This window comes from Panthera tigris, chromosome E3 (assembly GCF_018350195.1).
Source record: "Panthera tigris isolate Pti1 chromosome E3, P.tigris_Pti1_mat1.1, whole genome shotgun sequence".
Classification (NCBI taxonomy): domain Eukaryota; kingdom Metazoa; phylum Chordata; class Mammalia; order Carnivora; family Felidae; genus Panthera; species Panthera tigris.
This window is the reverse complement of record NC_056675.1, coordinates 657,423-683,266: the sequence shown is the minus strand read 5'-3', so window position 1 is coordinate 683,266 and position 25,844 is coordinate 657,423. Positions and strand designations below refer to the sequence as shown.

The 25,844-nt window shown below is 58.4% G+C and overlaps 2 protein-coding genes across 6 annotated transcripts in view; one reads left to right on the top strand and one right to left on the bottom strand.

Moving 5' to 3' along the window:
* DNAAF5 (dynein axonemal assembly factor 5) overlaps positions 1-9,437 on the bottom strand; it is a 49,203-nt gene extending 39,766 nt beyond the window's left edge. Inside the window, exons 1-2 of the mRNA XM_042970979.1 lie at positions 8,810-9,437; positions 5,946-6,130 (exon numbers count right to left, since the gene is read on the bottom strand). Coding sequence (XP_042826913.1) covers positions 5,946-6,130; positions 8,810-9,437 — 813 coding nt within the window. The remainder of the gene's footprint in view (positions 1-5,945; positions 6,131-8,809) is intronic.
* Positions 9,438-9,559: 122 nt separating this feature from the next.
* PRKAR1B (protein kinase cAMP-dependent type I regulatory subunit beta) overlaps positions 9,560-25,844 on the top strand; it is a 117,113-nt gene continuing 100,828 nt past the window's right edge. For 2 of the 5 annotated variants that reach the window (XM_042971368.1, XM_042971373.1), the window contains exons 1-2: positions 23,542-23,781; positions 23,959-24,159. In XM_042971368.1, the coding sequence (XP_042827302.1) occupies positions 23,761-23,781; positions 23,959-24,159 (222 nt within the window). In that variant the 5' untranslated portion in view covers positions 23,542-23,760. Of the gene's footprint in view, positions 9,678-22,838; positions 22,918-23,541; positions 23,782-23,958; positions 24,160-25,844 lie in introns of those variants that run through there. The other 3 variants (XM_042971370.1, XM_042971369.1, XM_042971371.1) reach the window with 3 other exon arrangements.

Here is a 25,844-nt window from a genome sequence, read left to right as displayed (position 1 = left end):
AGTAAGGCCAACTCCTCAGCAGACTGGCACTCGTCATCCCACCAGACTCGAAAGCAGTTGGAGGAAGTCACCTTTCCCTGGAGCTTGAGCAGTTCACGCTTGGGGGCTCGGGGTCTTTCTGTCCAGGGCCTGAGTGTAATTAACCGTCTCATGTGAAATCGTTCCGCAGCACATCACGGCCCAAATGCCTTGAATTCTACGCATCTTACATCATTTCAAGTAAGCCCCATCTTTATAATAAAAAGCTTTTAATTTTTTTTATTTTTTTAAATTTTTTTAACGTTTTTATTTATTTTTGAGACAGGGAGAGACAGAGCATGAACAGGGGAGGGTCAGAGAGAGGGAGACACAGACTCTGAAGCAGGCTCCAGGCTCCGAGCTGTCAGCACAGAGCCCGACGCGGGGCTCGAACTCACGGACCGCGAGATCGTGACCTGAGCCGAAGTCGGACGTTTAACCGACTGAGCCACCCAGGTGCCCCAATAAAAAACTTTTTTAATAGTATCAACACAATAATATATTTTGTTATTTTATTTAAAAAATTTTTCAGTAGGCTCCACACCTAGCACAGAGCCCAACAAGGGGCTCAAATTCACGACCCTGAGGTCAAGACCTGAGCTGAGATCCAGAGTCAGATGCTTAACCAACCGAGCCACCCAGGTGCCCCTCAACACAATATTTTAATAACACAGCAAATTCTGTTTCAAGTATACAGTATTTAAATTCAGTTAAGGGGCGCCTGGGTGGCGCAGTCGGTTAAGCGTCCGACTTCAGCCAGGTCACGATCTTGCGGTCCGTGAGTTCAAGCCCCGCGTCAGGCTCTGGGCTAAAGGCTCAGAGCCTGGAGCCTGCTTCCGATTCTGTGTCTCCCTCTCTCTCTGCCCCTCCCCCGTTCATGCTCTGTCTCTCTCTGTCCCAAAAATAAATAAAAAAAACGTTGAAAAAAAAATAAATAAATTCAGTTAAAAAAATTAGCAGAAAGGGTTTCAACTTAACCTGTAACATTTTTAGTTCTTAATCCTGAAAAAGGTTCAACATGATATTTCCTAAGTATGCATTGGACCTGAACAGCCGCTGTATCTGTTGCCAGTTTTCCTTCATTTTAACGTCAGGGGCAGGAGGCGGGAAACAGACGGGGAAGGCGGGAAGATCACGAGGTGGGAAGCGGAAGGTCACGAGGCGGGAAGCGGAAGGTCATGAGGCGGGAAGCAGAGGGGGGAGGCGGGAAGCAGAGGGGGGAGGCGGGAAGGTCACGAGATGGGAGGGGGAAGGCAGGAAGGTCGCAAGGTGGGAGGTGGAGGGGGAAGGCGGGGAGGTCATGAGGCAGGAAAGTCACCAGGCGAGAGAAGGAGGGGGAAGGCAGGAAGGTCATGAGGTGGGAGGCGGAGGGAGAAGGCGGGAAGGTCACCAGGCGGGAAGGTCAGGAGGCGGGAGGGGGTAGGAGGGAAGGTCACAAGGCGGGAGGTGGAGGAGGAAGGCGGGAATTCCCGGTCATGAGGTGGAGGGGGAAGGCGGGAAGGTCATGAGGTGGGAGGCGGAGGGAGAAGGCGGGAAGGTCACGAGGCGGGAGGCGGAGGGGAAGGCAGGGAGGTCACGAGGCAGGAGGGGGAAGGAGGGAAGGTCGCAAGGCGGGAGGTGGAGGGGGAAGGCGGGAAGGTCATGAGGTGGGAGGCGGAGGGAGAAGGCGGGAAGGTCACCAGGCGGGAAGGTCAGGAGGCAGGAAGGGGAAGCCAGGAAGGTCACGAGGCGGGAGGCGGAGGGGGAAGGTGGGAAGGTCACCATAACGGCAGAGCACACGGGGACCCCATTTCCCCTGCGCACAGGTCCCAGATCTTCTCGCTCCTGCGGTGAAATCGAGACCTGCCACCAGAGAGTACCCTGCTCCACAAGAGCGACAGGCTCCCAGTCTCAGGCTGTTCTGACCGAACGCGGGACTCCGACACCCGCTCGGTGCCCCGCGGCAGGACTCCACCCGGGGTCTGCAGTTCATCACATCCCCTCCCACAGCCTCGAAAGTCCCCAGAACCGCTGGGGGCGCACCGTCCTCTCCTCAGGCACCGCTCCGTCCCCACACCCATCACCCCTCAGCATCAGTGAGGTCCTCGCAGGGCGGGGGCAGGGCCCGCCCACTTCTCTGCTCCACCGGGGAGCTGGCAGAAGGCGGGGCCTGGGGACGGCCCCCCGAGGCTGGTGGGCCTGGACGCCCGCTGGGCCGGCGGCAGGGGTGCAGGCGGGGAGGCCGAGCTCCAGCCTGCCGAGCCAGGCATTCCCGGGCAGGGCCCCGCGCGGCACCCAGGCGGGTCCCAGGTCCCAGGCGCTTCCGTAACGGGGTCGGCGCGTCTTACCCAGACCGCGGAGAGCACACACAATCCCAGCTTCTGGCTGAGACGTCATCACCCGCAACACGCAGGGGTGCGTGAAGATGAGGCTGACCCCAGGGGTACCCGAGGGCAGTAAGGACACGGAGGACTATGGCCAGGGGCAGAACCCCGGCCGTGCCTCCCCTCGCGGTTGGCGTGTGCGGAGGACGGGTTTCAGAGGAAGCCACCTCAGCCCTGCCGCGCTGGGACACCCTCTTCCCACATGCTCAGACATGTCCCTGAGACCTGAGGTGACGGACCTCCAGAGCAGGAATTCCGGGACCTACCGCCCACGTTCTGAGCCCCCTTGCCCCCGGGGCAAGCTCCGTGCCCCTCTGTGCCCTGCTTCCCCACCTGTGAGACGGGGGGTCCTCACGGTCTCCTCTGCACGGGAGGGCCACACAGACCGAAAGGGTCAATTTGGGCGAAACACCTCTACTAAGTTACTTCTGGCAGCCACCTGCCCTGCAGTGGGGTGACCCAGGATACGGTCCGGCAAAAGCCGTAGGACAGTAGCTGCGGGATGTTTTCCACAAGTTACGGAGCAGGGAGATGCTCACCTTCCGCGTGGAGCGTGGGGAGATCCGGACACAGCCCCGGGCTGTCCACGGGACCGCGGGTCCGCAAGAGGCCCGGCCCCTGGAACCGCAGAAACACCCGCGGAGCCCGGGACCACGAGGGCCTGAGACCCCGCGCAGACGCATAAGGGGTAGCCAGTGACTTCCCTACCAACTCACTGCGAGGAACTTGCTGGGCACCCCGCTGACAGGACCCCTCATCGGCGAGAAAGCTGGTGGCCAGCTCCAGGGTGGATTGGAAATCCTACCTCGATCGGCCCTGGAAATTGTGCAGAGCAGATCAAATCCCACCGGGAAGAAACGAAAATAAAGACAGCTTTAATAACGGACAGTGTTTCTGGAACACTAAATCACAAGAAAGAGTTGCAGCCCCAAGTCTGGAAAACTCCGTCACCAAGGAGGCGGAATGTTGCCCCTGACGGCAGCAACGGCCGTGCCGTTCTCAGGGACCTGTCCGTTGACACGCAGCCACAGGGTTCACAGGGACCTGTCGACACCCATCCTCACAGGTCCACGCTCACGGGGCCTGCGACACAACCAGGCTGTTTACGGGAAGCTCCCGACTGATACTCAGTAGCACTGTTGACAGAGCTGTCGTACGCGGTCATCACGCTCCTTCGAGGAAAGCTGTTCCACCTGCCCGCGCGCCCCGGGTCTGCCTGGCACAAGCCGGGAGGGAGGCCGTCCCGGGGGTGGCGGCACCACCGTCTGCCACCGGGATCCACCTCGGCCCCCGCCTCCTGCACCAGGTCTCCAGTCCAGGCTGCAGCCGACCCAGTGCCCCGCCCCCTCCTGGGGCAGAGCCCGCTTCTGCTCTCGGTCCCCACCCCCCATGCTGCCCGGTGCCGACCCCATCCAGCTCACGGGGGGGGGGGGGGGGGGCCGCGTCCCCAGTCACCCCAGTTCAGCGGCCCGCAGGTTGTTGGGAGCAGGGAGGGGCTCTCTGACCCTGGGGTGTAGGGACACGGCCTGAAGCGACATCCTGGGCGGCTGGCACGTCACAGGCGGGCAACTGAGGGGGGCTTCTGTCCTGGCCCCTAGAGCCCTGAGGGGCTCATCCTGCCGAGAGGCACCTCCAGTCCCCAAGGGGTGCCGGGGCCACCCCCAGCCCCTCTGCCTCCTCAGGCATCCAACAGCAAGTGGTAAGAAGCTCTAAGCCGTCCACACAACCCCAACAGGCATCAGGGCCCCTTCTGGGCACGTGTGCACACGTGCCTACGGGCCACACTGTCAGGGGCCCCGAGCTGAACGTTCTCGCCTGTCAGGCGAGACAATCCGGCAACAAGCACGCGAAAATATGCTCGACGTCACTCACCGTCAGGGAAACAGAGTCACGGCCACGCTGAGACGCCGCTTCGCACCCGGCAGGACGGCGACAGACACACACAGACCCCGGAGAAGCGCCGTGGGGACGTGGAGGGGGCGGACCCCTCGCGCACCGCCGCCGGGAATGCCAGGCGCGCGGCCACCGCGGAGGGTATCTTCCATAGGCTAAACGGACAGTTACCGTACGACCCGGCACCCCCACTCCTGGGTCTACGGCCCGGGCCCCAGAGAAGCGAAGGTGGGCTCAGACACCTGCATCCCCACGTTGGCACAAGCGCCCGGCGACGGGTGAAGGGACAGAGTACAGCCCACCGCACGACGGCGATCCCTCAGCCTCACGGAGGAGCACAGCGTGACCCCCGCTGCAACACGTCGCCCGGTGGAAGGGCCACCAAGACCACTCGCTGTCCTGCTCACGGGCGGCAGGGAGTGGGGGCGGGGAGGAGGGGGGAGGGCGCGACGGGAAGAAGTTGCGGTTAACGGCGGCGGTCCCACCGCGTCGTGAATGCGCTTCACGCGTCCGAACTCCCTCTCAGAAGTGGTAGAAATGGCCCACTTTACGTTACGCGTATTTTACCAAACACCCTAAAGATGACATACCAAAAACGCTGAACGTTTAAATGAGTGATTTGCACACTATGTGAGTTGTTGCTCCATAAAGCTGCGTAAAAAAATAAAACCAAACAAAGCAACTTGGAAGGAGACTGAAGCGTGCCTGCGGCCAGGCGGCCGGATGGTGCCGGGCAACACTCTCTAGTGTCACCACACCTGGGCCCTGGGGGCCAGCTCCGGCGGGGCCACCCTGAGCGTGCAGCACCATTTCTAGACCGCAGGCGACATGCGAGCAGCTGGTGTGAAAGGTTAAAGGAGACGGTGTGTGGACGATGGGGGAGGGGCCGGCACACAAGTGCTCCCCCATCGGGACAGCAGGGGCCAGGCGGCCACAGCACCAGCTTCTCGGTCCTTGGCCACCTTGGGCCACCTCATGCCCCCACGGCCACAGGCAGGGGCACTTTCTAACCACTCGGGGGACTTCTGCCAGCAACCGCTGCCCCTCCCTCCCCGGGCGACCCCCTCGTCCGTCTCCTCCCTCCCCTAAGTGATCCCCTCCCCATCTCCTCCCTCTGGGGGGCGGGTGGCTCTCCTCCCCTTGTTGTTGCCGGGGGTCTTCAGGTTCTATAAGCAAACTGTGGCCTCACATCCATGACCCAGCCTCCAACCTGACTTCTGCCAACAGAAAAGCCAGCATTCTGGTCTCGGTCTGTCTCTCTCTCGGTGGGTCCCAAGGCCCAACAGAAACATGACCCCAACACACCAATTCTGACCCTCCTCCTCCTCCTCCTCCTCGCAGGTCTGGTTCACCAACCGCTGGGGTTCATCAATCCGCCTCGATGGACGTGCGTCTCACAGACGCCTCTGAAACCACGTGCTCCACACAGTTCGACTGTTTTCCAAGGAGGAAATACTCCCGTCCCACGTTCCCCCAAGTGAAGAACAACGAACATATTAAAACAATTCAACTCTCCCCGTTTTCCCAGAGGCGTGAACCAAGACCACCCAGTGACGGCAAATGACGCAAGATGTCCGGGGCAACAGGTAAGAGCTTTACAGAAAAAAAGAAGTTACAAATAGCGCGTTCCCGGCGAAGAGGGGGGGACCGCTCAGAGGAGAAACTCGTTACCTGGGGGACGTCATCGAAGAGCCTCTGAGCAAAGTGAGGGAGGACGTCGTCCGCCGACTTCCCGCTGCCAAACTGGATCACAGAGCCGGCGGCCTCGATGACAGCCACCCGCACCTTCCAGTGCTGGTGTGAGATGCTCTGCATCAGGGGGCCGATCAAGGACTCCGACTGCATGTGGAAGTGGTCTGTGAGACAGGGGAGGAGCCCAGTTACCTCCACGGGCTCCTGGGAGGACAGGCCCCACCGTGTCCCGGAACGCCCTCTCCCCACCCAGGTCCCTGCTACCGGCCTGCCGAGCACAGGTGTGTGCCCCCTGGCGCCGGGAGAGGCACAGGACTGGCGTGTGACCCAGACGGCACGAAAGGAAAAGGCCAGGGGCTTGACTCCCTCTCGGCCGAAGGCAGGAGCTACGAGGAGAGTGTGAGGCTGACAGCAGGGGCACAGGGTGCCCAAGAGGGATGCCAACCAAAGGAGAGAAACGGAGCCTGGAGGACGCTGCCCAAGTCCCCACACTGGCTGTGCCTCGAAGCCAGATGGCTGGCGCTACACAGGGAACAGGGCCGACATCACTTGGGGTGAAGCCACTCCACTTCCTACTTGTTCGGGCCTCGCACAAAATCAGAACTGGGATGTCTCTGGCAGGGAGGCCGGCCCGCTGGTGTTGGAGTTCTGACTTCAGTTCTGCCGCTGCCGGAGACACAACCACAGACGGCTACTTCGGTGATGCTGTAGCTGAGTTCTTTCGCCCTGAGGGCCTCAGATCAAGGCGGGATATCGACCTAGCGCTGCCCAGTGTGGTGTGGATCCAGGAGAGGGTCCTCACGGGGAGCCGGCAGAGTAGAGGGTTTGGAGGAGGGACGTCCTTCAAGCACAAGGAACTCGTTTCCCTCGCTCGGAAACGAGTGGGCACCTAGGATGCGGGCAGGCACTGCCCCACCCTTCCAGAACTTACAATCCAGTGAGGGAACACACAAAGGCTGCAAGGCAGAAGCCGTCACGCTGGCTGACACACAGACCAGGGAGCGAAGTGGTTGGGGGTCAATGAGAAATGTGTTAAAAGCTTGTAATTCCCTTGGGGCGCCTGGGTGGCTCAGTCGGTTAAGCGTCCGACTTCGGCTCAGGTCATGATCTCACAGTTTGTGAGTTCGAGCCCCACGTCGGGCTCTGTGCTGACAGCTCGGAGCCTGGAGCCTGCTTCGGATTGTGTCTCCCTCTCTCTCTCTCTGCCCCTCCCCCGCTCATGTTCTGTCTCTCTCCGTCTCAAAAATAAACATTAAAAAAAATTAAAAAAAAAATAAATAAAAGCTTGCAATTCCCAAAGGCTGTCTCCAGCCCAAGCCTCAAACCCAGCTCTCTTAGAAATTCTGTACTATTTGAATCCAAACTTGTCACTCACAATGGAAATCTTGACGGTCCCTAATGGCAAGGGGTGAAAAGAAGCCTCATTCATTCTTCTTTGTCTCCTGTCCACCCAAACCTCCTTCTCCCTCATCCCCCACCCAGTTCAACAGGACACCCTGCCCGCTCCATGCCCGACATCCATCCATCCATCCATCCACTTTCTTCCATGTCTGTTAGCCGACCGCTCACCCCCACAAGTCCAAGCCAACCATCATCTAAGTATGGATTAACTCTCGCCCCAACTGACTTTCTCATTTCCCCTTGCCACCTTTGGTGATCAATTCTCTGAGCACCACAGTCATCTTTTAAACATCAGAACTGGGGTGCCTGGGTGGCTCAGTCGGTTAAGGATCCGACTTCAGCCCAGGTCATGATCTCCCAGTTTGTGCGTTCAAGCCCGGCGTCGGGCTCTGTGCTGACAGCTCAGAGCCTGGACCCTGCTTGGGATTCTGTGTCTCTCTGCCCCTCCCCCACTTGTGCTCTGTTTCTCTGTCTCTAAAATAAATACACGTTAGGGGCGCCTGGGTGGCTCAGTCGGTTAAGGATCCGACTTCAGCTCAGGTCATGATCTCCCAGTTTGTGCGTTCAAGCCCGGCGTCGGGCTCTGTGCTGACAGCTCAGAGCCCGGAGCCTGTTTCAGATTCTGTGTCTCCCTCTCTCTGACCCTCCCCCATTCATGCTCTGTCTTTCTCTGTCTCAAAAATAAATAAACATTAAAAATAAATACACTTAAAAACAAATCAGAATCTGAGCCTCTCCCGCCCTTTCTCCACACCCCCCGCTGGCTCCCCATTGCATTTAACACTAAGTTCAAACCTGCAGCAGCTTCCCCCCTTTCTTCCCTCCAGCAATCTTGACCTCCTTTCTGCTCCTCACATCTACCAAGTTGTTTATTCCTCAAAGCTGGTTTCCTCCAGACCACAGATCACAGATCTTCAACCTCTATATTTCCTCCTACAGGAAGCCTTCCCAACGGGACTAAGTAGAGGCCTCCAACCATTCCACATCCCAGTCTGAGGCAGTAAGGAGAAGTTAACTGGGGCAAGATCCTGCAGAAACAGCTACTTAGAAAAAGGGAATGTCCTGATCAGATTAGAATTCTTAAAATAATGGAGAACGAATTAAAGGAAAACACGTGAGAAGTGGCCTCTCTCCACTCAGGAGGACAGCGCTCCGACCCAAAGAGGGAAGACCGACAGGCTTAGCGATGGGGACGAGGCCTGGGAGACCGCAGCGGTGATTCTCGGGGCGCGCTCCCGCCAGCGCCCGGGTTCGTCGCGCGGGTGAGAAGCAGCTACCGGAACGCGCCGCGTCCCAGACGCTCTGGGCGATTTCGGCGGGGTTTCCGCGCCTCTGCATTTTGCGAACCACCGAACGGCGAGGAGCGGCCGCAGCTTCGGGCGTCGGGGACGGCGCCCGTGCCTGCCCGCGCCCCCACCCCGACCCCCGCGCGAGACGGGCACCTGGCGTGGCGCGCGCCAGGCTGGCGGCGCACTGGCAGCTCTCGCGGCGCACGGCGGCGAAGGGGTCGAGCAGCGTGCAGCGCAGCACCCTCACGGCGTCGTCCAGGTGGGGCGCGAGCGCGGCGCCGCCCAGGCGCACGGCCAGGCCGAGCAGCTGCACGAGCGCCAGGCGCAGCTCCTCGCAGGTCTCGGGCGGCCGGCCGCGCTCGGACTCGGGGCCGGCCAGGCGCGCGACCAGCGCCGGCAGCAGGCGCGGCAGGGCGTCGCGGGGCCGCGCGGCGCGCCGCAGGCCCAGGCCCAGCAGGTGCGCCGCCAGCGCGCGGCAGCCCTCCGCCGGGTCGGCCAGGCAGCGCAGCAGGCGCGGCAGCAGCAGGCGCGCCCACGGGCCCTGGAAGCCTGCGGCCGCGGCGGCGGACTCGGCGGCGGGCTCCTCGGGCCACGCCGCCTCGATTGCGCGCTGCAGCGCCTCGAGCGCGCGCCGCCGGCTCAGCTTGCTGTCGGCCTCAAGCCCGGGCAGCAGGCGGCTCAGGGCGCGGCTCAGCTCCGCCGCCTCGGCCGTCTCGGCCGCCTCGGCCGCCTCGGCCGGGCCCGGAGGCGCCGCGGCCTCCGCCGCCACCAGTGCCGCCATCTTGCCCGCGTTGCCCGTCGCTAGGGGAGACCGGCGCTTTCACGACGGCCGCGGCGCGGATTACGGCTCCCCTTCCGGTTGGTCGCGAATACAACTTTATTGGCAGCTCTGGGCGCGGACGGGACACTGCCGGGAGGGGCCGGAAACGCCGCGGGTTCCTGCGCGCTGGGGTCTCAGCGTAGCGGATAGGAGGCGAAACCGGTCGGGGGAATGAATGGCGAGGGGACTTGATGTGGACAGGTAAGTCCTGCCCGTGAAGTGACAGCACCGGTGACAGGGCAGGGTCAGTGAGAGGAACTCCGCGGAGGCGCTGGCGCGAGAGCCCGAGCGGGAGGGAAACGGCGGGGGGCAGAGGCCCCGGGTGGGGGTGCTGTGGTTTGAATTGTCTCCCCCAAGTTTGTGTATTGGAGTCCTAGTCCCGAGAACCTCAGAACGTGACCTTATTTAGCGATAGGGACCTTACAGCGGCCATCAGAGTAAAAATACGTCACGGGGGCCACGGTCCCATGCGACTGCCTCTATTGTTGCATCCACACGATTCCTGAAACAGAATGCTATGGGCACCAGTGACAGTCACAACAAAGTTTATTACAATGAGAGGCAAGGCCGACCGACCGGGTCCAACACTCTTGATAAGAGTGCAGCCTGGAACACCCGGGGTAGAGAGTTTTTATAACCGATCACATCGTTTTATCATCACCTGGGAACAGAACAAAGAAACAGTTTCTAGATGAGTTAGAAACAGTTGCCAGATGAGTTAGAAACAGTTGCCTAATGAGGTGTTCATTTTAGACTTTCTGCCTCTAAGTTGCAACCAGTGGATCTCCTTGGCTCTGCCTCTGATGCTCTTTTCTTTGAACTTTTGTTTCCTTAATTGGTGAAGCCTAATTTACAAGAGTATGAGGGGTAGTTTACAAGAGCAAAGCAAGGCTGTTATCTCTTAACCTTCAGTGTCAACCCAAAGCTGTTATTTTTCAAGCTAAGTGTTAGCCCTACACTACAGTTTAACCCTTACACTATGAAGGGCGGATTTTGGAGGTGGATGCAGCACACACGGAGAACACCACGTGTGCAGGCCAGGGACAGCGGCCCGGGACAGAGCGGCCCAGCGGCCTGGGGACAGCGGCCGGGACAGAGCCGCCCTGCAGCCTCCGGACTGGGTGGCCCAGCAGCCTTGGGACAGCGGCCCAGGACAGAGAGGCCCAGCAGCCTGGGGACAGCGGCCTGGGACAGAGAGGCCCGGCAGCCTGGGGACAGCGGCCTGGGACAGGCTGGCCTGGCAGCCTAGGGACAGTGGCCCGGGACAGACCTGCCCCAGCAGCCTGGGGAGGAACCAGCCCTGACTTCTGGCCTCCAGACTGTCGTGGAAGGCACCCGGTCTGCCAAGGGAGCCCATCAGGGAGGCCCCGAGGCTGTTCTGGAAGCTCCTTGTGGCTGCAGCCCAGGGACCCAGGGAGAGCAGGAAGAGGGGGAGGGGGTCAGACCACCAGGGCCTTTATCTTAGAGTGATGGGGACACAAGGAAGGCTGTAGGGGTGGGAGAGTCGGCACCAGCAGGCTTGCACTTTTCTGAGCGTGCTTTGCTGCTGTGGGGGGAGTGGGGGGCAGTTGTGGCTGTTTGAAGGTGAGCTCTGCCCCAGATGGGAAACAGCAGGCAGTCGACTTAGGGTGTTGCGGCCTCCTGCTCCAGAAAGCGTGGTGCAGACTCACTGTTCCTTGCTCCTTCCTGTGGAATACCTTACCAGTAATTCCACAGTGATGGGAAAGGACAGGCCAGGGTCCTCAGCACTGGGTGACGGCCGCACAGTGGGTTCCCTGGGTTTTCCTCTTCTCTCTCACAGGTTCCCAGAATAGGTGCCAGAGAGGCCTGCAGCCCAACCCAGAACTGCCTGCAGGCTGTTGAGTTTGACTAAACTCGTCTATAATGTTGCTGCCTCTGTGTCCGTGGAGTGTAGCCAGGCAGCCTGCAGGGGCTTTGGACCAGCACCAGCCCCTCCCACGCGCACGTGTCCTACAATTCCTGCAGAGTCACAGTCAGTGAAAGTTTTGGTATAACTCTCCTGCAACCCTTGTGATAAGCATGTTCCCCTGACGCCCAGGGAGCCCCTGCAAAGCTGACCAAAGCCCTGCTCTTTTTGACTCAAATTGACCGATCCGGCCCTAGCCCAGAACCCCCAAAGCACTCCACGGACCCTTTCTCTGCCTGTGCCCTGCCTCGACCTCCCCACATGCTGTGCTGTGCACCCCCAGGACCTGTGAGTCATAAGCACCTCTCTTGTACTTTCCCTCCCAGTCCTTGTGTTCTGCCTGTCAAATGTTAATTTAACAGTCACAGCACGGGCAAGAAAATTGCAGGACGAACCACCGCTTCCTGGCCACAGGACTGGGAAACACATCATAGTTAAACTTCTGAAAACCGAAGAGAGGAGAAAAAATGTTATACATAGAAACGATGCGTGGCCTGTAGGGGAACAGCAGCATGAGTGACAGCAGGTGTCTTATCCTACATCACAGAGGCCGGGAGGAAGCGGCATGTTGTTCAAGCATCGAAAGAGATTGAAAGGGAAGTGAATTCTCTACCAACAGAACCGTCCTCAGGAGTGAAGGAGGAATGAAAATATTCTCAGACAGAGGCAGACTGATAGAATTTGTTGCTAGCAGACTTGCCCTTGGTGAATGATTAAAAGGAGCTGTCCAAGAAGAGGAAAATTGTAACAGGAAGGCAGGGCCCTTCAGAAAATTAAGAATAGAATGGGTAAGAGTGGAAGGACACACGACTGACCGTCTTTCACTTCGTAAGTTTCTTCAATCAGGGTTGATGCTTGAAGCAGAAAATAACGCTGATGTGGGGCTCAGTGTATGCAGAGGAAATATTTATAATTATATTTGAAAAGCGGGAAGGATGAAGGGACGTAGTGGCAGTAAGGTTTCTACACTGCACTCGACGTGGCACAACATCGATACCAGGGGACCTCTAAGCGCCGTGTGTGTGTGTGTGTGGTGATGTCTGGGGCAGCCGCTGAGAAAGCTCAACATGGCGGTAGAGGCAGAAACATTAAATGGAATTCTAACAAATGTTTCAGGATCTCACAGGGCACAAGAGAGGAAACCAACACGATTAATGAAATGGCAGACGGAAGCCCTAATATGTCAATGATTACTTTAACGTAAATGGTCTAAATGTACCAGTTAGAAGACAGAGGTTGGCAGAGTGAATAAAAAAAACCGAGACCCGACTCTGCGTTGTCTACTCTATGCTGAAGCTCATTTTGGCCACAGGGACATGGGTAGATTGAAAGGAAAACCATGGAAGAGGATATATCAAGTAAACATTAATTTTTAATAAGCAGATAGACTCTATTAATGCCAGCCAAAATAATCTTCAGAGTGAAGAAACTTTCTCAGAAAAAAACAGGGACGTTACCTAATGATAAAATGACCAATCCCAAGTGCACAGGCACCAAATGACAGCTTCAGAGCATATGAAGGACTTTATATGAGGACTTCTTACCCACTCTCAGCAGTTGTAGAATTACTAGACAGACATTCAGCAAAGATATACAAGAGCACCGCCCTCAACCGACAAGATTAAGGGACACTTGTGGAACACTCCGCCCAACAACAGCAGAGGACACATTCTTTTCCAGTGACCGTGGAACATATTCCAAGAGAGACCATATCTTGGGCCATAAAACAAAATCAATTTAAAAGAACTGAAACCATACGGAGACTATGTTCTCTGAATCAAACTGAAAATCAGTAGCAGACAATAAGAAAATCTTCAAACGTGGAAATTCAGCACAGGTGTCCTCAGAGATACAAAGGAATGAACGGCTGCTCTACACAAGGAGCTGGTGACTCTAGGGAAGATGTCGTGAGTCCAAAGGGCAGTCATTAAAGGGGGAGCGCAGCGAGATCCCACTTACGTGACATTCGTGAAGTGACAAGTCCAGGTCTTCCTGGTCTCCGGGGTTAGGGATGGAGCTGGGAGTGGCCCTGACGCACCGATGGGACAGTCGTGTGTGGTAACGGTACTTAAGCATTGTGATGGTGGTGGTGGCGGCCACTTGGATACACAGACGGCATCTGCCCTGTCTCCTTCCCGAAGACACACAGCCAGACCGAAGGGAAGGAAGTAAACCGGTGATCCCAGGAGCAGCCCAACGGAAGGGCCAGTGCATCAAAATAAGTACGACATGCCCATAAAAGAGGTGAAGGTCTTTATCTTGGCGGTGTGACACCGGGAACAAGAAGAAGGTGCCTAAAAGAGGGGGATGGAAGCAAAAATGCTGATATCTGGTTGATGGATGCCCTAGAGAAAGGGGTCATAAATACGGGGAGTAGCCAATATTTGAAGGGACAACGGAGACAAATTTTCCAGAGTGGAAGAGAAAGGACCGTCAGCTTAGATCTGCAGAGTAGCACATATTGACAGGCTATGGAATCCAAGAATGTCAAAGACAAACGTGGAGAGGACTGCCAGAGAAAAAACAGATTGCTTTCAAAGGAACAGGAATCAGACTGAGATCAGATGTTGTTACTCCACCGCTATCTCCGTTACGCTTCTTGCCTGCGTAGAGTACGAAAGGTTGATTTTTCCCCCCAGTAGCAAAATATGTAGATAAACCTGAACCTGGTAAAAAAAAAAAAAAAAAAAAAGGAATAATAAAGGTTAGAACAGAAAGTAATGAAACAGAAAAACGTACAATGGAGAGTATCAATAAAACCAAGAGTTTGTTCTTTTACAAGGCTACGAAAATTGCTAAACCTCTGTTAAGACTGATGAGGGGAGAAAATGCGAAAGCACAAAGTCAACATGGAGTGGAAAGCACAAAGTCAACAAGGGGTTATCACTACAGGTCCTAAGCAATAAAGAGACACTGCAAGGATCATGTGAATCACTTTATTCCTCCCAAAGCAGATGAATTGGTGGATTCCTAGGAAAATGTGGTTTACTAAAACTTATGCAAGAAGAAATAGGAAGGCAGGAGAGTGTGGTACCTAGTAAAGAAATTGGCTTTGTGGTTTAAAAGCATTGGGGCGCCTGGGTGGCTCAGTCAGTTAAGCGAGTGACTTCGGCTCAGGTCATGACCTCGTAGTCGGTGGGTTCAAGCCTCGTGTCAGGCTCTGTGCTGCCAGCTCAGAGCCTGGAGCCTGTTTCGGATTCTGTGTCTCCCTCTCTCTCTGCCCCTCCCCACTTGTGCACTCTCTCTCTCTGTCTCAAAAATAAATAAACATTAAAAAAATAAATAAAAAGCTTCCCACGATAATGGCTGTAAGCACAGGTCTTTATTAACTTCAAAACATTTAACTAGGAAATAACTCTGGGTCTAGACTCTTTGACACCAGGAAGAGGGAGCATCTCTAAACCCATTTTATGAGGCCAGCATCATAACCTTGATCCCACACGGTGACAGGGACATTACACAAAAGGAATATTATAGATCAGTCTCTCTCATTGAATACAGGTGTAAAAATCCTAAATAAAATATTAACCAACTCAGTCTGGAAATCAAGAATTTAAAAAGAATAATACATTGTGACCAGATTGAATTTATTCCAGGAATGCAAGTTAATTTAACATAGAAATGAATGTAATTTACCACATTAAAACAAGCTGAAGAAAAAAAAATCACGGGACCATCTTGGTGGGTGCAGAAAAAGCACGTGATGAAACGTGACACCTGTTCGTGACAACAACTTGGCAGATGAGGGGTAGAAGGCACACCCACAAATACCCACTTAGCACATGTCACATGAGGTGCAGAGGACAGGTGCTGACATTCCTCCCATGCCTGCACACGGATCCAGCCTCCTGTTGAATCTGAGCCGGCCTGCGAGCTCGCCTGGTCCCTGGAACGTGCCAGGAAGCGTGCCGAGCTGTCTCCACGCCTGGGGGAGGCGGTTACTAAAACAACAACAGAAAACAACACGTATTGGCAAGGACACGAGAAACCGGAACCTGGGGCGCTGCTGGTGGAGGGCCGCTGGGGAAGATGGTCTGGCGGCTCCTCAAAAAACGAAACCTGGGACTCCCGTGAGCTCCACCACGTCTGTGTCCTGTTACACAGCCTATAGAGGTGGACACAGGTCAGGCAGGTCCCTGCACGCCCGTGCTCCCAGCAGCCGAGCGGCGGAAGCGGCCCGGGTGTCCATCACGGGTGACGGGTAAAGCGTGGGGTACTGTGGAGCTGCAGAAGGAATGAAGTGCGGACGCCGGCCACCGTGTGGCTGAACCCTGAAAACACGATGCTCGGTGAGAGCCCGGCACGGAAGGCCACGCAGCGTAGAGTCCCCTCCTGGGAGGTCCCTGAGGCTGACGCAGTGGCCGGTGGCGCGCCCTCTTCTGGGAATTCTAGATGCCAGAGGCTGTTCCGACGCGGGAGGGGGCAGGCCCCGTTACGGAGTCTGGGGAGGGCGGTGGGAGAGCGAGAGAGGGGCAGAGCTAAGGGACCCCTCTCGTTCCCCACGGCTCGCAGCAGGGGCGCCTCGTTGGAGGAGGCCGTGCTCCTAATCTCAGTCTGGTTTCGCGTTTTCATCACTTCCTGGTCCTGGACGATTACGACGACTGAGCTGACTGACGCTGGGTTCATATCTTAGCGTAACCTTAGAACTTTGAAACTCTATGTTTGAGCCAGAACGAGATGCCACTGTCCACACGTGCCTCTCGGGGCAGAGACAGGACTGCCTCCACTGAATAGTTAAAGAGTCAGGAAGAGGTAAGGAAAACGTGATTTCCAAGTCTATTCCCGGAGTCTCGCTCGTTCAGTGTCCTGTGCCACGTGTTTTAAAGCGTGTCATTTAAGCCAGTATAACAAACTGACTTCAGCAAATAATTCCTGCTTGGTTGATTCATTCGTGATCTCATCCAACACACGTGGGCTGTTTGACATTTCTGGGCATCCTGCTGGGCACCAGGATACAGCAGGCAGTCAAAGCAGACGCTGTCACTTCTCACGGAGCCGACAGCCGGGAGGGGAGGTGCCACGTGCAGTGGGGGGCAGGGCGGAGGTGCAGACGCCCCCAGGAGAGACTCTGGAGGTGGGGTCCGAGGTGGAGGAACTCAGGCACAGAGGAAGGGAATGCTGGTCCGAGGGCCGGGGGGCAGAGGGAGGGAGGGGGATGGGGACCTTGGCTGGCTTGAAGGCGTCACTGGCTTTGCCCCTGGACCGGCCTGATGGGACATGGTGGGGCACGTGGGCAGGGGCAGGGTTACTTTGCAGAAGCAGATTCGGGGCTGAGGGGCAGGGGGGTGACCAGGGCGTTCCGATTTCTGGCTTGGACAGGGTCACAGACGGCTGAGACCTCCAGGATCCAGTAAGTCAACGTGGTGTAGCCTCCGTCCCAACGGCTCGCATGAGTTAGGAAGTCCGTAGGCTGGGAGTGGTCTCCAGCCCGTGATGCACGGGCCCCCTCGAAGGCCGGGGCCCCGCTGCGGGGCAGCTCTCCTCCTGGCCGACTCCGGCTTCCTAACTGGTGTGATGGTGGGCAGTTTCTCGCATCCGATGTGTGGCTTCACCCCTCGAGCGACAGAGGCCCTCAGGGAAGCTCGGCGGTTGTCGGACGTTGGGTGCATGTGGTGGCGGGAGGGCCGCTGCTTTTAGGCCCTGCTGCTCAGGCCGGGCACTGGGGGACTGCTGGTGTCAGTGTCTTGGTGTCAGGCTCTCCGCAGAAGACCCACCAGCACCGGGGGAGGGCGAAGATGGGGCCCCCGGCGTTCCGGTGAGGGGCAGGGGTCCGCCCTGGTTTGGGTCTCTGCCGTCCTGGACCCCCAGTCTAGAGACCGTCCTCCTCCTCCGGGGCCGCAAGGCTGACTCTCCCCCATCTCCAGCAGCTCTCCCTCCCAGGGGATCCGGTGAGACCACCTCTGAGGCTGCGGGGGTGGGGGTGGGGAGGCCCGTGGTGTGAACTGGGCTCTTCGACGGGCTCTTTCTGCCAGTTCACAGTTCAGTAAGTCGACGACGGCTCTCCCGTCCTCGTTCGGGCTCCCAGACTCTTGTGAGGGTCTCCCCTGGGTTCTCCCCGTCCTCGGGGCTTTGCGCCTTTACAACAAAGTCCCTTGGAGCATCTGGGTGGCTCAGCCAGTTGGGCGTCTGACTTGGTCAGGTCATGATCTCGCAGTTCGTGACCTTGAGCCCATTGTCAGGCTCTGTGCAGAAGCTGCTTCAGATCTTCTGCCCGCCCGCCCCCCTGTGCCCCTCACCCGCTTGCGCTCTCTCTCAAAAATGAATATTAAAAAAAAAAATGCCTTTATTGTGATTTTAGTGTGGTTTGTGGAGGAAGCGAAAATAACAGGTGTTTTGAATTCCCTCTTTCCAGGAAGATTTTAAAAATTTAATGTAAAGAAAATCGATTACTTTTGAACGGTTAAGACACGCATTTGGTGCACAGCTCGAATGGCACTCGAGGACACGGAACACAGAAGGGCTCCTGCCCCCGCTCGCCTCAGAGGCCGCCTGTGTCCTTCAGTGTCCCTCTGGAGGCGCCATGCCTGAATCCGCACGCGCCCACACGTACGGCCACCCCTCAGCTGGCAGCGCACGTGCCAAGTTTCACACCGTGGTTTTGGTTTCTGCTCAGGACCACGCCGTGGGGATGGGTTAGCGTTAGCGCACTCAGGGCCACCACATGCTCTTTAAACGGTCGTGTGGCGCCCCGTGGTCCCGTGGGCCGCAGAGTATTTCGTCAGACCCTGTCGATGGACACTTGGTTTTTCCTGCCACTCTGCTTCTCAGGAGTTTCTGTGCGCCCGGAAAGGTATACGTTGACCCACGTGCAGAAAAACGCACCCATCGGGATAGTCACTGCCGTATTGATTTGTTATCAAATGATTGATAAACCTAGCGAGGTAGGATTGCTGGGATCTGGGTATTTAACGATTTTCCACGAGTGTGCGAAGAGTCCCCTCTGTGCACACCCCCACCAGAAGCGCGGGGGGGGGGGGGCGTTTCCCATGCCCCCACCACCTGCAATTGCCAGACCGCAGGGCCTGTGTGAGCCCGACGGGTTAATCTGCACTGGGTGTCTTCATGCAGAGGAAATCGGCCCTTTGTGACGGGTATCGTGAATTTATTGCCTGTTTTGTTTTTATTTTGAATGTGCGAGGGTTTTTTTATGCACAGGTTTTCATTTTTACAGAGTTGAGTTTATCAGTTTTCATATTTATGGCTCCTGGATGTATGATTACAAAGGCCTCCTGTGACAGGGCGTCTGGGTGGCTCAGTCGGTTGAGCGTCCAACTTTGGCTCGGGTCATGATCTCACGGTTCGTGGGTTCGAGCTCCACGTCAGGCTCTGTGCTGACAGCTCAGAGCCTGGATCGTCCTTCCGATTCTGTGTCTCCCACTCTCAGCAACCCCCCACCCCCCGCTCTCTCTCTCCTCCTCTCTCTCTGCCTGTCCCCTACTCATGCTCTCTCTCTCTCAAAAATAAAAAATAAATGTTAAAAAAAACAAGGCTTCCTGTGTCTGGAGATGCTATTTCCCAAACGTTACTTTTGTTGCTTGTGTATCATCTGACCGGTCTCAAGTTGATACAAAGAGAGACACTGGGATCCAACCTAACTTTTTTCCAATTGACTTTACTTCTTCCCAAACTATTAAGTTATCGTCATCCCCACAAATATGCAATGCCACCTTCATCACGTACAGAGTCCCTGTAAATATTGGTTTGGGTTTATTTCTGGATTCCTTGTTCTGATTCTCGAACGTCTGTTCTTTCCTGTACCCTGTTCATAATCTTTTAATGTATCTTCCTATGTGGCTCTGCTGGATATTCCCGCCTCCTGAGTCTGCTCGGGCTGCTACGACAAAATTACCACAGGCCGGGCAGCTTGTGAACAGCAGACACTGGTTCCTCACGGCCCCGGAGGCTGGACGTGGAGAGGAAGAACCCCCTGTGGTTCCGGCCAGGCCGCTGCTGGCCGTCTGGTCACCGCATCCTCGCCGGGCTGCGGGGGCGAGGGCGTGCCCCGGGTCTCTTTCGTGAGGGCACTGAGCTCGCCGTGAGGGTCCCGCCCAGGACCTAGCACCCCACGCTGGGGGTCAGGACTTGAACAGGAGTTTGGGGGGCCGCAAACGTTCTGTCTGTGGCATTTCTGTAGCTGCGTTCTCGTCCAGCACCCACCCGGACGTGAGGCTGGGCTTCTCCCTGGCCCCCACCCCCTGCCCGGGACTCAGCTGTCCACGGAAAGAGTCCCCGCAAACGCACTGACTGAACAACACACCCGATTATCCCGTGGCTCTGTGGGCCTGGGGTCTGTGTTCTCACCGGAGGCCCCACGGGCTCTCTGCTTCCAAGCGTGGGCTGTCACACAGCAGGGCCACCCCAGGGAGCGTGGGTGATCAGACTTCACAGACACGTGACAAAACTGGTAGGAAGTTGTGCATCCCAGACCCACCTCACGAGCCATTTAAAAGCTGAAAAACCAAGGAGCGCCTGGGTGGCTCGGTTGGTTGAGCGTCCAACTTCGGCTCAGGTCACGATCTCACAATTCACGGGTTTGAGCCCCACATCGAACTCTGTGCTGACAGCTCAGAGCCTGGAGCCTACTTCGCATTCTGTGTCTCCCTCTCTCTCTGTCCCTCCCTGGCTCATGCTCGGACTCTCTCAAAACTAAATAAACATGAAAAGAAATAAAAGCTGAAAACTGGATAACGTTGTTCTTGCAACGTTCTCCTGCTGCCTCCTTCCCAAGGAATCTCTCTCACCGAATGCAGCTTCTTCAGAAGTACAGGGTTTGGGGGATGCTTCCCGCCTCCTCTCCCCCTGTGGCCCGTCTTCTGCATCCCTACAGGGCCCCTGCCTGTGTGTGCTCAGGGTGGGACTTAGAGCCCTCCCCGAGGAACTGCTGTGGCCCTAAGAATAATAACCACTGGGGGTCACGGTCACTGGCCCCTGCTGCCTGCTACTCCCTACACGCCCGGCCTCCGTCCCAGCTCCTCACCTAAAAGCTGCACTCGAGTACCATCCACCCGTTTGAGGTGTAAGGGCCTGTCCAGGAAGGCTCTGGCACCCGGCTGTCCCCCAAGGGCCTGTCCAGGAAGGCTCTGGCACCCGGCTGTCCCCCAAGGGCCTGTCCAGGAAGGCTCTGGCACCCGGCTGTCCCCCAAGGGCCTGTCCAGGAAGGCTCTGGCACCCGGCTGTCCCCCAAGGGCCTCTCCAGGAAGGCTCTGGCACCCGGCTGTCCCCCAAGGGCCTCTCCAGGAAGGCTCTGGCACCCGGCTGTCCCCCAAGGGCCTCTCCAGGAAGGCTCTGGCACCCGGCTGTCCCCCAAGGGCCTGTCCAGGAAGGCTCTGGCACCCGGCTGTCCCCCAAGGGCCTCTCCAGGAAGGCTCTGGCACCCGGCTGTCCCCCAAGGGCCTCTCCAGGAAGGCTCTGGCACCCGGCTGTCCCCCAAGGGCCTCTCCAGGAAGGCTCTGGCACCCGGCTGTCCCCCAAGGGCCTCTCCAGGAAGGCTCTGGCACCCGGCTGTCCCCCAAGGGCCTCTCCAGGAAGGTTCTGGCACCCGGCTGTCCCCCAGCGAGCAGGTCAGTAGCAGTCAGCCAGCAGTCATCCTCCGCCCTCAAGGCTTCTGCACGCTGCCCAGGACACGGTGCCTGTGGGGAAGTCAGACCACAGTGCCCCACCACGCCTCCAGAGGCCAGGGTCGAACGAGTCATTTTCCCTTCTGCACAGAGAATGTTTGTGTCTCTGCCCTGCAGACTGAATAAAGGAGGGGAAAAACAGCACCGCGCCTATTTGAGCTCTCAGCATTAAGCAAGCAGATTCACATAGTCCCACGAGGGGAGTCCACGTTGCCCCCACAGGTGCCCACCTCCGTGCAGGGGCAGCGCCACAGGGAAGTGTTCCTGCAGGAGAAACACTCCGGTGGTTGAATCTTGGCGGGAGAATGGAGCTGACAGACCCAGGGGTGGTGCTCGGGAAAGAACGTGGCTCTGAAGTCGGGTCTTTGCAAGGCTTGGTCACCCAGGTTCTAGGGGTAAATACTAACCCCCCCCCCCCAGAGCTCGGATTGTCGATAACCTCTGCTGGGGAATGCAGTAGGGCTGAGCATGTAGTGGGGGGCCTCCCTGTGGGTGGAAGGGACGTTCTCAGACGAGCACTATTTACGGGGCTTGTGAATGAGCGACCTGATTCCAGCCATTTGTTCCCAGTGGAAGGCGGGGGTTCTTGGACACCCTACAGGAAGCCAGGATTTATCACTGCCCGGGGGGAGGTGACCTACCCGTGACTGTCAGCATTGTGGGTGCTCATGGTTTCACACCCCAGCTCTGCGAGGGACATTCCCGCTGTCCTCACATAAGCGCATTGGCTACTGATTGTCCAGTTGGCTGCCCAGCTGACCCCTGACCTCCCCCCACATTGAGGGCAGGCGCTGGGGAAGCGGAAAGGAGCTCCTAGCTTCTCCACCTGAGTGTGACCTGTTCCTTTATCTTTACGTAGGCAAGAGAAAGTGGGGCCAGCGTCAGCCCTCGTGGGGGGGCGCACCGGGTGAGGCCGGCCTTGCTGTGATGTGCTGAGGACAGGTGAGCAGGGAGGACAGGTGAGCGGAGGACAGGTGACTGTGCACAGGAGAGTGTGGGAGAGGTGCACAAATATCTTCTGTCCCTTCAAGGCCTGGGTTCCCTGTCCCTTCTCCTGGTATCTGGACCACTCTGTGGCAAGGGTGGGGTCCCCCAGCAGACTGAGATGAGTTTCTGCCCCCACCCTGCCAGAATGGGGGCAAAGCGGGGTTTGGGCAAGAGGAAAATAAGGACAGTTCCGTTTTCTGCAGGTCTGGGCTTACAGATTAGGAAGTCACTGGCGCGGGGGGGGGGGGGGGGGCTCTGCAGGCCTCGGTAACCTCATGGACACCGGAGGGTGGTGGGAAGAAACTCGGATGACCCCCTGATTTCCCACTGGGACATCTGAAGGAAATCGGCTCACCTCTAGGTCTGGGCCCACCTGGCCCCCTCTTCTGGCCCTGACTTGGGGCCCTCGACCCCGAGAATGGGTGCACCTGCTGGAACCAGTACGCTGCAGCCTGTGTAGATGGAACACGCCAGGTGTGAGCAGTGGGGGGCCCGGCCGTGACCCTGATGCCGCCTCAGCTGCAGCCAACCAGGGTGCAGGGGAGGGGGGTGAGGAGGTGTGGGCGGTGGGCGGCGGAGGGCGGTGGTCCCGGCCGGCCGTGGGTTTGTGCAACTCGAGGCCCGCCCGGGCTTGGCCAAGGCGGGGAGGGGGGAGTGCAGAGGTGAGCCAGGGGCGAGGGGACATCCGCGCGGAGAGGTCTGTGGTCGGGCAGAGGGAGGCCCGCCGCGGCGCCGGAAGTAGACGAGGTGGGGGGCGGGCGGGGGGGAGGGGGCCGGCCGGGAGCCGGGGGCGGGTCGGCGCGGCGCGGGGGCGGGCGGAGGGCGGCGCCGCTGCAGTGCGGGGACCCGCTCGCCCGCCGTCCCCGCGTCCGCGCGCAGCCGCCTGGGGCTTCGGGCGCCGCGCCTGCAGGTACGCGGGGCTGCGACGGGGTCTGCGTAGGGCCCCCCGGCCTGCGCGGGCTGAGGGGTGGGCTGGGCCGGCCGCGAGGCCCGGGGAAATGTGGGCCCGGGGAGCCCCCGCCCCCTTGGCCGCACCTGGCCCCGTCGCGCAGTCGTGAGGGGCGCGCGGGCTGGGGGCTCAGGGCGGGGGCGCCGGGCCTGGGGAAGGGGTGCGGGGGCCCGAGGAGGTGGGGCCTGGGGAAGGGGCACAGGGACGGGGTGGGGGAGCGCAGGGCTTGGAGAAGGGGCAGGGGGCGCAGAGGTGGGGGAGGGGCGCGGGGTCTGGGGAGGGGATGCAGGGGCCCGAGGAGGTGGGGCCTGGGGAAGGGGCGCAGGGACCGGGGGCGCGCAGGGCTTGGAGGAGGGCCGGGGGCGCAGAGGCGGGGGAGGGGGCGCGAGGGGCCTGTGGGGGGGGGTGCGCAGCCTTGGCACCTTCCTGGGGTCCGCGCGAGGCGGGGGGGGGGGGGGGCGGCTGGCGGGAGCTGTGCAGCCCCAGTTCCTGACCTGTCATTGTGACTTAGCCCCCACCGCCGGGCTGAGAACTGCGCGGCCCTGCCATTGTTCCCCATGTTCCATCCTTCCAGAAGGCCCCTCAGCTGGCTTTCAACTGTTTTCCTTGTTTTCTTTCTGTTCCTGCAAAGCAGGCTTCGCGACCCCGTAGCAGCACCCCTTCATTTCCCCGGTTCACACAGCTGTCCCTACAAAGGGGGGAGGGATGGTCGCCACTCAGGTTCCCAGGGCCCCCACTTTCCGCCTTCAGGTTTCTCGGGGACCAGGGGTTTGCTCATCTACAAAATCTGGTTGATCCTCCCCCATGCCCACAAAGATCTTCGCGGTAAGGCTTTGTGTTGACGACTCATCCAGCCCCTGAAAAGGAAGACCTGTGACAGGCGGGGGGGGGGGGGGGGGGGGGAGGCACGTCCGCCCGTCGTGGGGTTGTTGGATTTGACATCCACACATCCCAGGTGCCTTTCAGATGCATGTGTACAGTGGCCTGCGTTTTCTTCCCCAGGAGGCCAGAAGTGGGGCCACCATGGCGTCCCCGTCCTCTTGCCCGGCGGCGGAGGAGGACGAGAGCCTGAAGGGGTGCGAGCTGTATGTGCAGAAGCATGGTGTTCAGCAGGTCCTGAAGGACTGCATCGTGCACCTGTGTGTGTCCAAGCCGGACAGGCCCATGAAGTTCCTGCGGGAGCACTTCGAGAAGCTGGAGAAGGTCAGTGCCGCCCGGTGTCCCCCTCCCTGCACAGGGGTGCTGGGCCCACCTGCTGGAGCTCGAGCTCAGGAGAGTGCCCCGCGGCTTTTCCAGGGCCCAGCCCCGGAGGCTGACCTCACCTGATTCATTCTCCTGCTCCGAGGTCCCAGCCACCACCTCCCTGCCCCCCTGCCCTCCCAGCGGTTCGGGGTCTGCCAGGCACAGCGCCTTAGGGAGAACTGACTGGGAAGACGGCCTACGGGGCCCACTGACAGTTTTCTCTTTTCACGTTTATTTATTTTTGAGGGGGGGAGAGAGAGAGAGAGAGCGCGCGGGAGCCCAAGTGGGAGAGGGGCAGAGAGAGAGGGAGACGCAGGATCCCAAGCGGGCTCCAGGCTCCGAGCTGTCGGCACAGAGCCCGACGCAGGGCCCCATCTCATGAGCTGTGAGATCACGACCTGAGCCGAAGTCGGACGCTCAACCGACGGAGCCCCCAGGCGCCCCTTCGGGGCCCACTGAGTTTTCAACTAGGGGGACAGAGACGGGGACCGGGTGTCGTTATGGGTGCGTTGACATTTGGGATGAAAGGACGCAGGTCTGAAGGGCACGTGACGCTCGATTCCGCGGCAGTCTGCCTCTGGGAGGAGGTGGGCGCCCGCAGAGGGAAACGCCCCTTAGAGGCATGCAGCGTGGGGAAGTGCACACGACCCACGCCTCTCTTCTGAGGAGCGACCCTGCCACCCCCTGGCTCATTCCTCCGTGAACGGTCTCCCTCACCTCTTCCTGGTCCCTCGGTGGGAGGACGGGCTCGGAGCGGGAGGGGGTTCCCGAGCCCCTTGGCGACCTGCCCTTCCGTGGCGGGCTCCTTCCTCTGGCTTCCCACCCTGAACCCTCTCCGGGGGGCACCTGAGGGTCCTCCTCTGGGCCCCTTGCTCACAACCTAACTTAACTGTCCCTGCCCTAGTCTCACAGGGTGGATAGAACCCTGGGGTCAGACTCAGGTCTGTTCTTTTTTTAAAAATTTTTTAAAACGTTTATTTTTTGGGAGAGGGGGAGAGAGAGTGAGCAAACCAGGCAGGGGTAGAGAGAGAAGGAGAGGTGAATCCCAAGCAGGCTCCACGCTGTCTGTGCAGAGCCCCATGCGGGGCTCGAACTCATGAACGGTGACATCATGACCTGAGGAAGCTCAGGTTTGCTCTTAAGCCTCTCTGAGTCCCCCCTCCCCCCCAGGGGCCTCCTGTGACCCTTAGCCCTGACCCAAAGGAATTCCTTTCTTTCCTTTAAAACAGTCTGTTAGGGGCACCTGGTGGCTCAGTCATCTGACTCTTGATCTCAGCTCAGGTCATGATCTCACCGTTCGTGGGTTCTGGCCCCTCGTCAGGTTCTGTGCTGAGAGCATGGAGCCTGCTTGGGACTCTCTCTCCTCCCGTCTGCTCCTGTCCCACTCTTGTCCTCTCTCTTCTCTCTCTCAAAATAAACAAACTTAAGAAAATTAAAACAACCTGTTAAACAACATTTTCGAGTAAGGCCTACCTTAAAAAAACATTTTTTTTAGTGTTTATTTTTGAGAGAGAGACACAGTGCGAGCGGCGGAGGGAGACACGGAATCAGTCGGAAGCAAGGCTTCAGGCTCTGAGCCGTCAGCACAGAGCCAGACTCGAGGCTCAAACTCACGGACTGTGAGATCATGACCTGAGCCGAAGTCG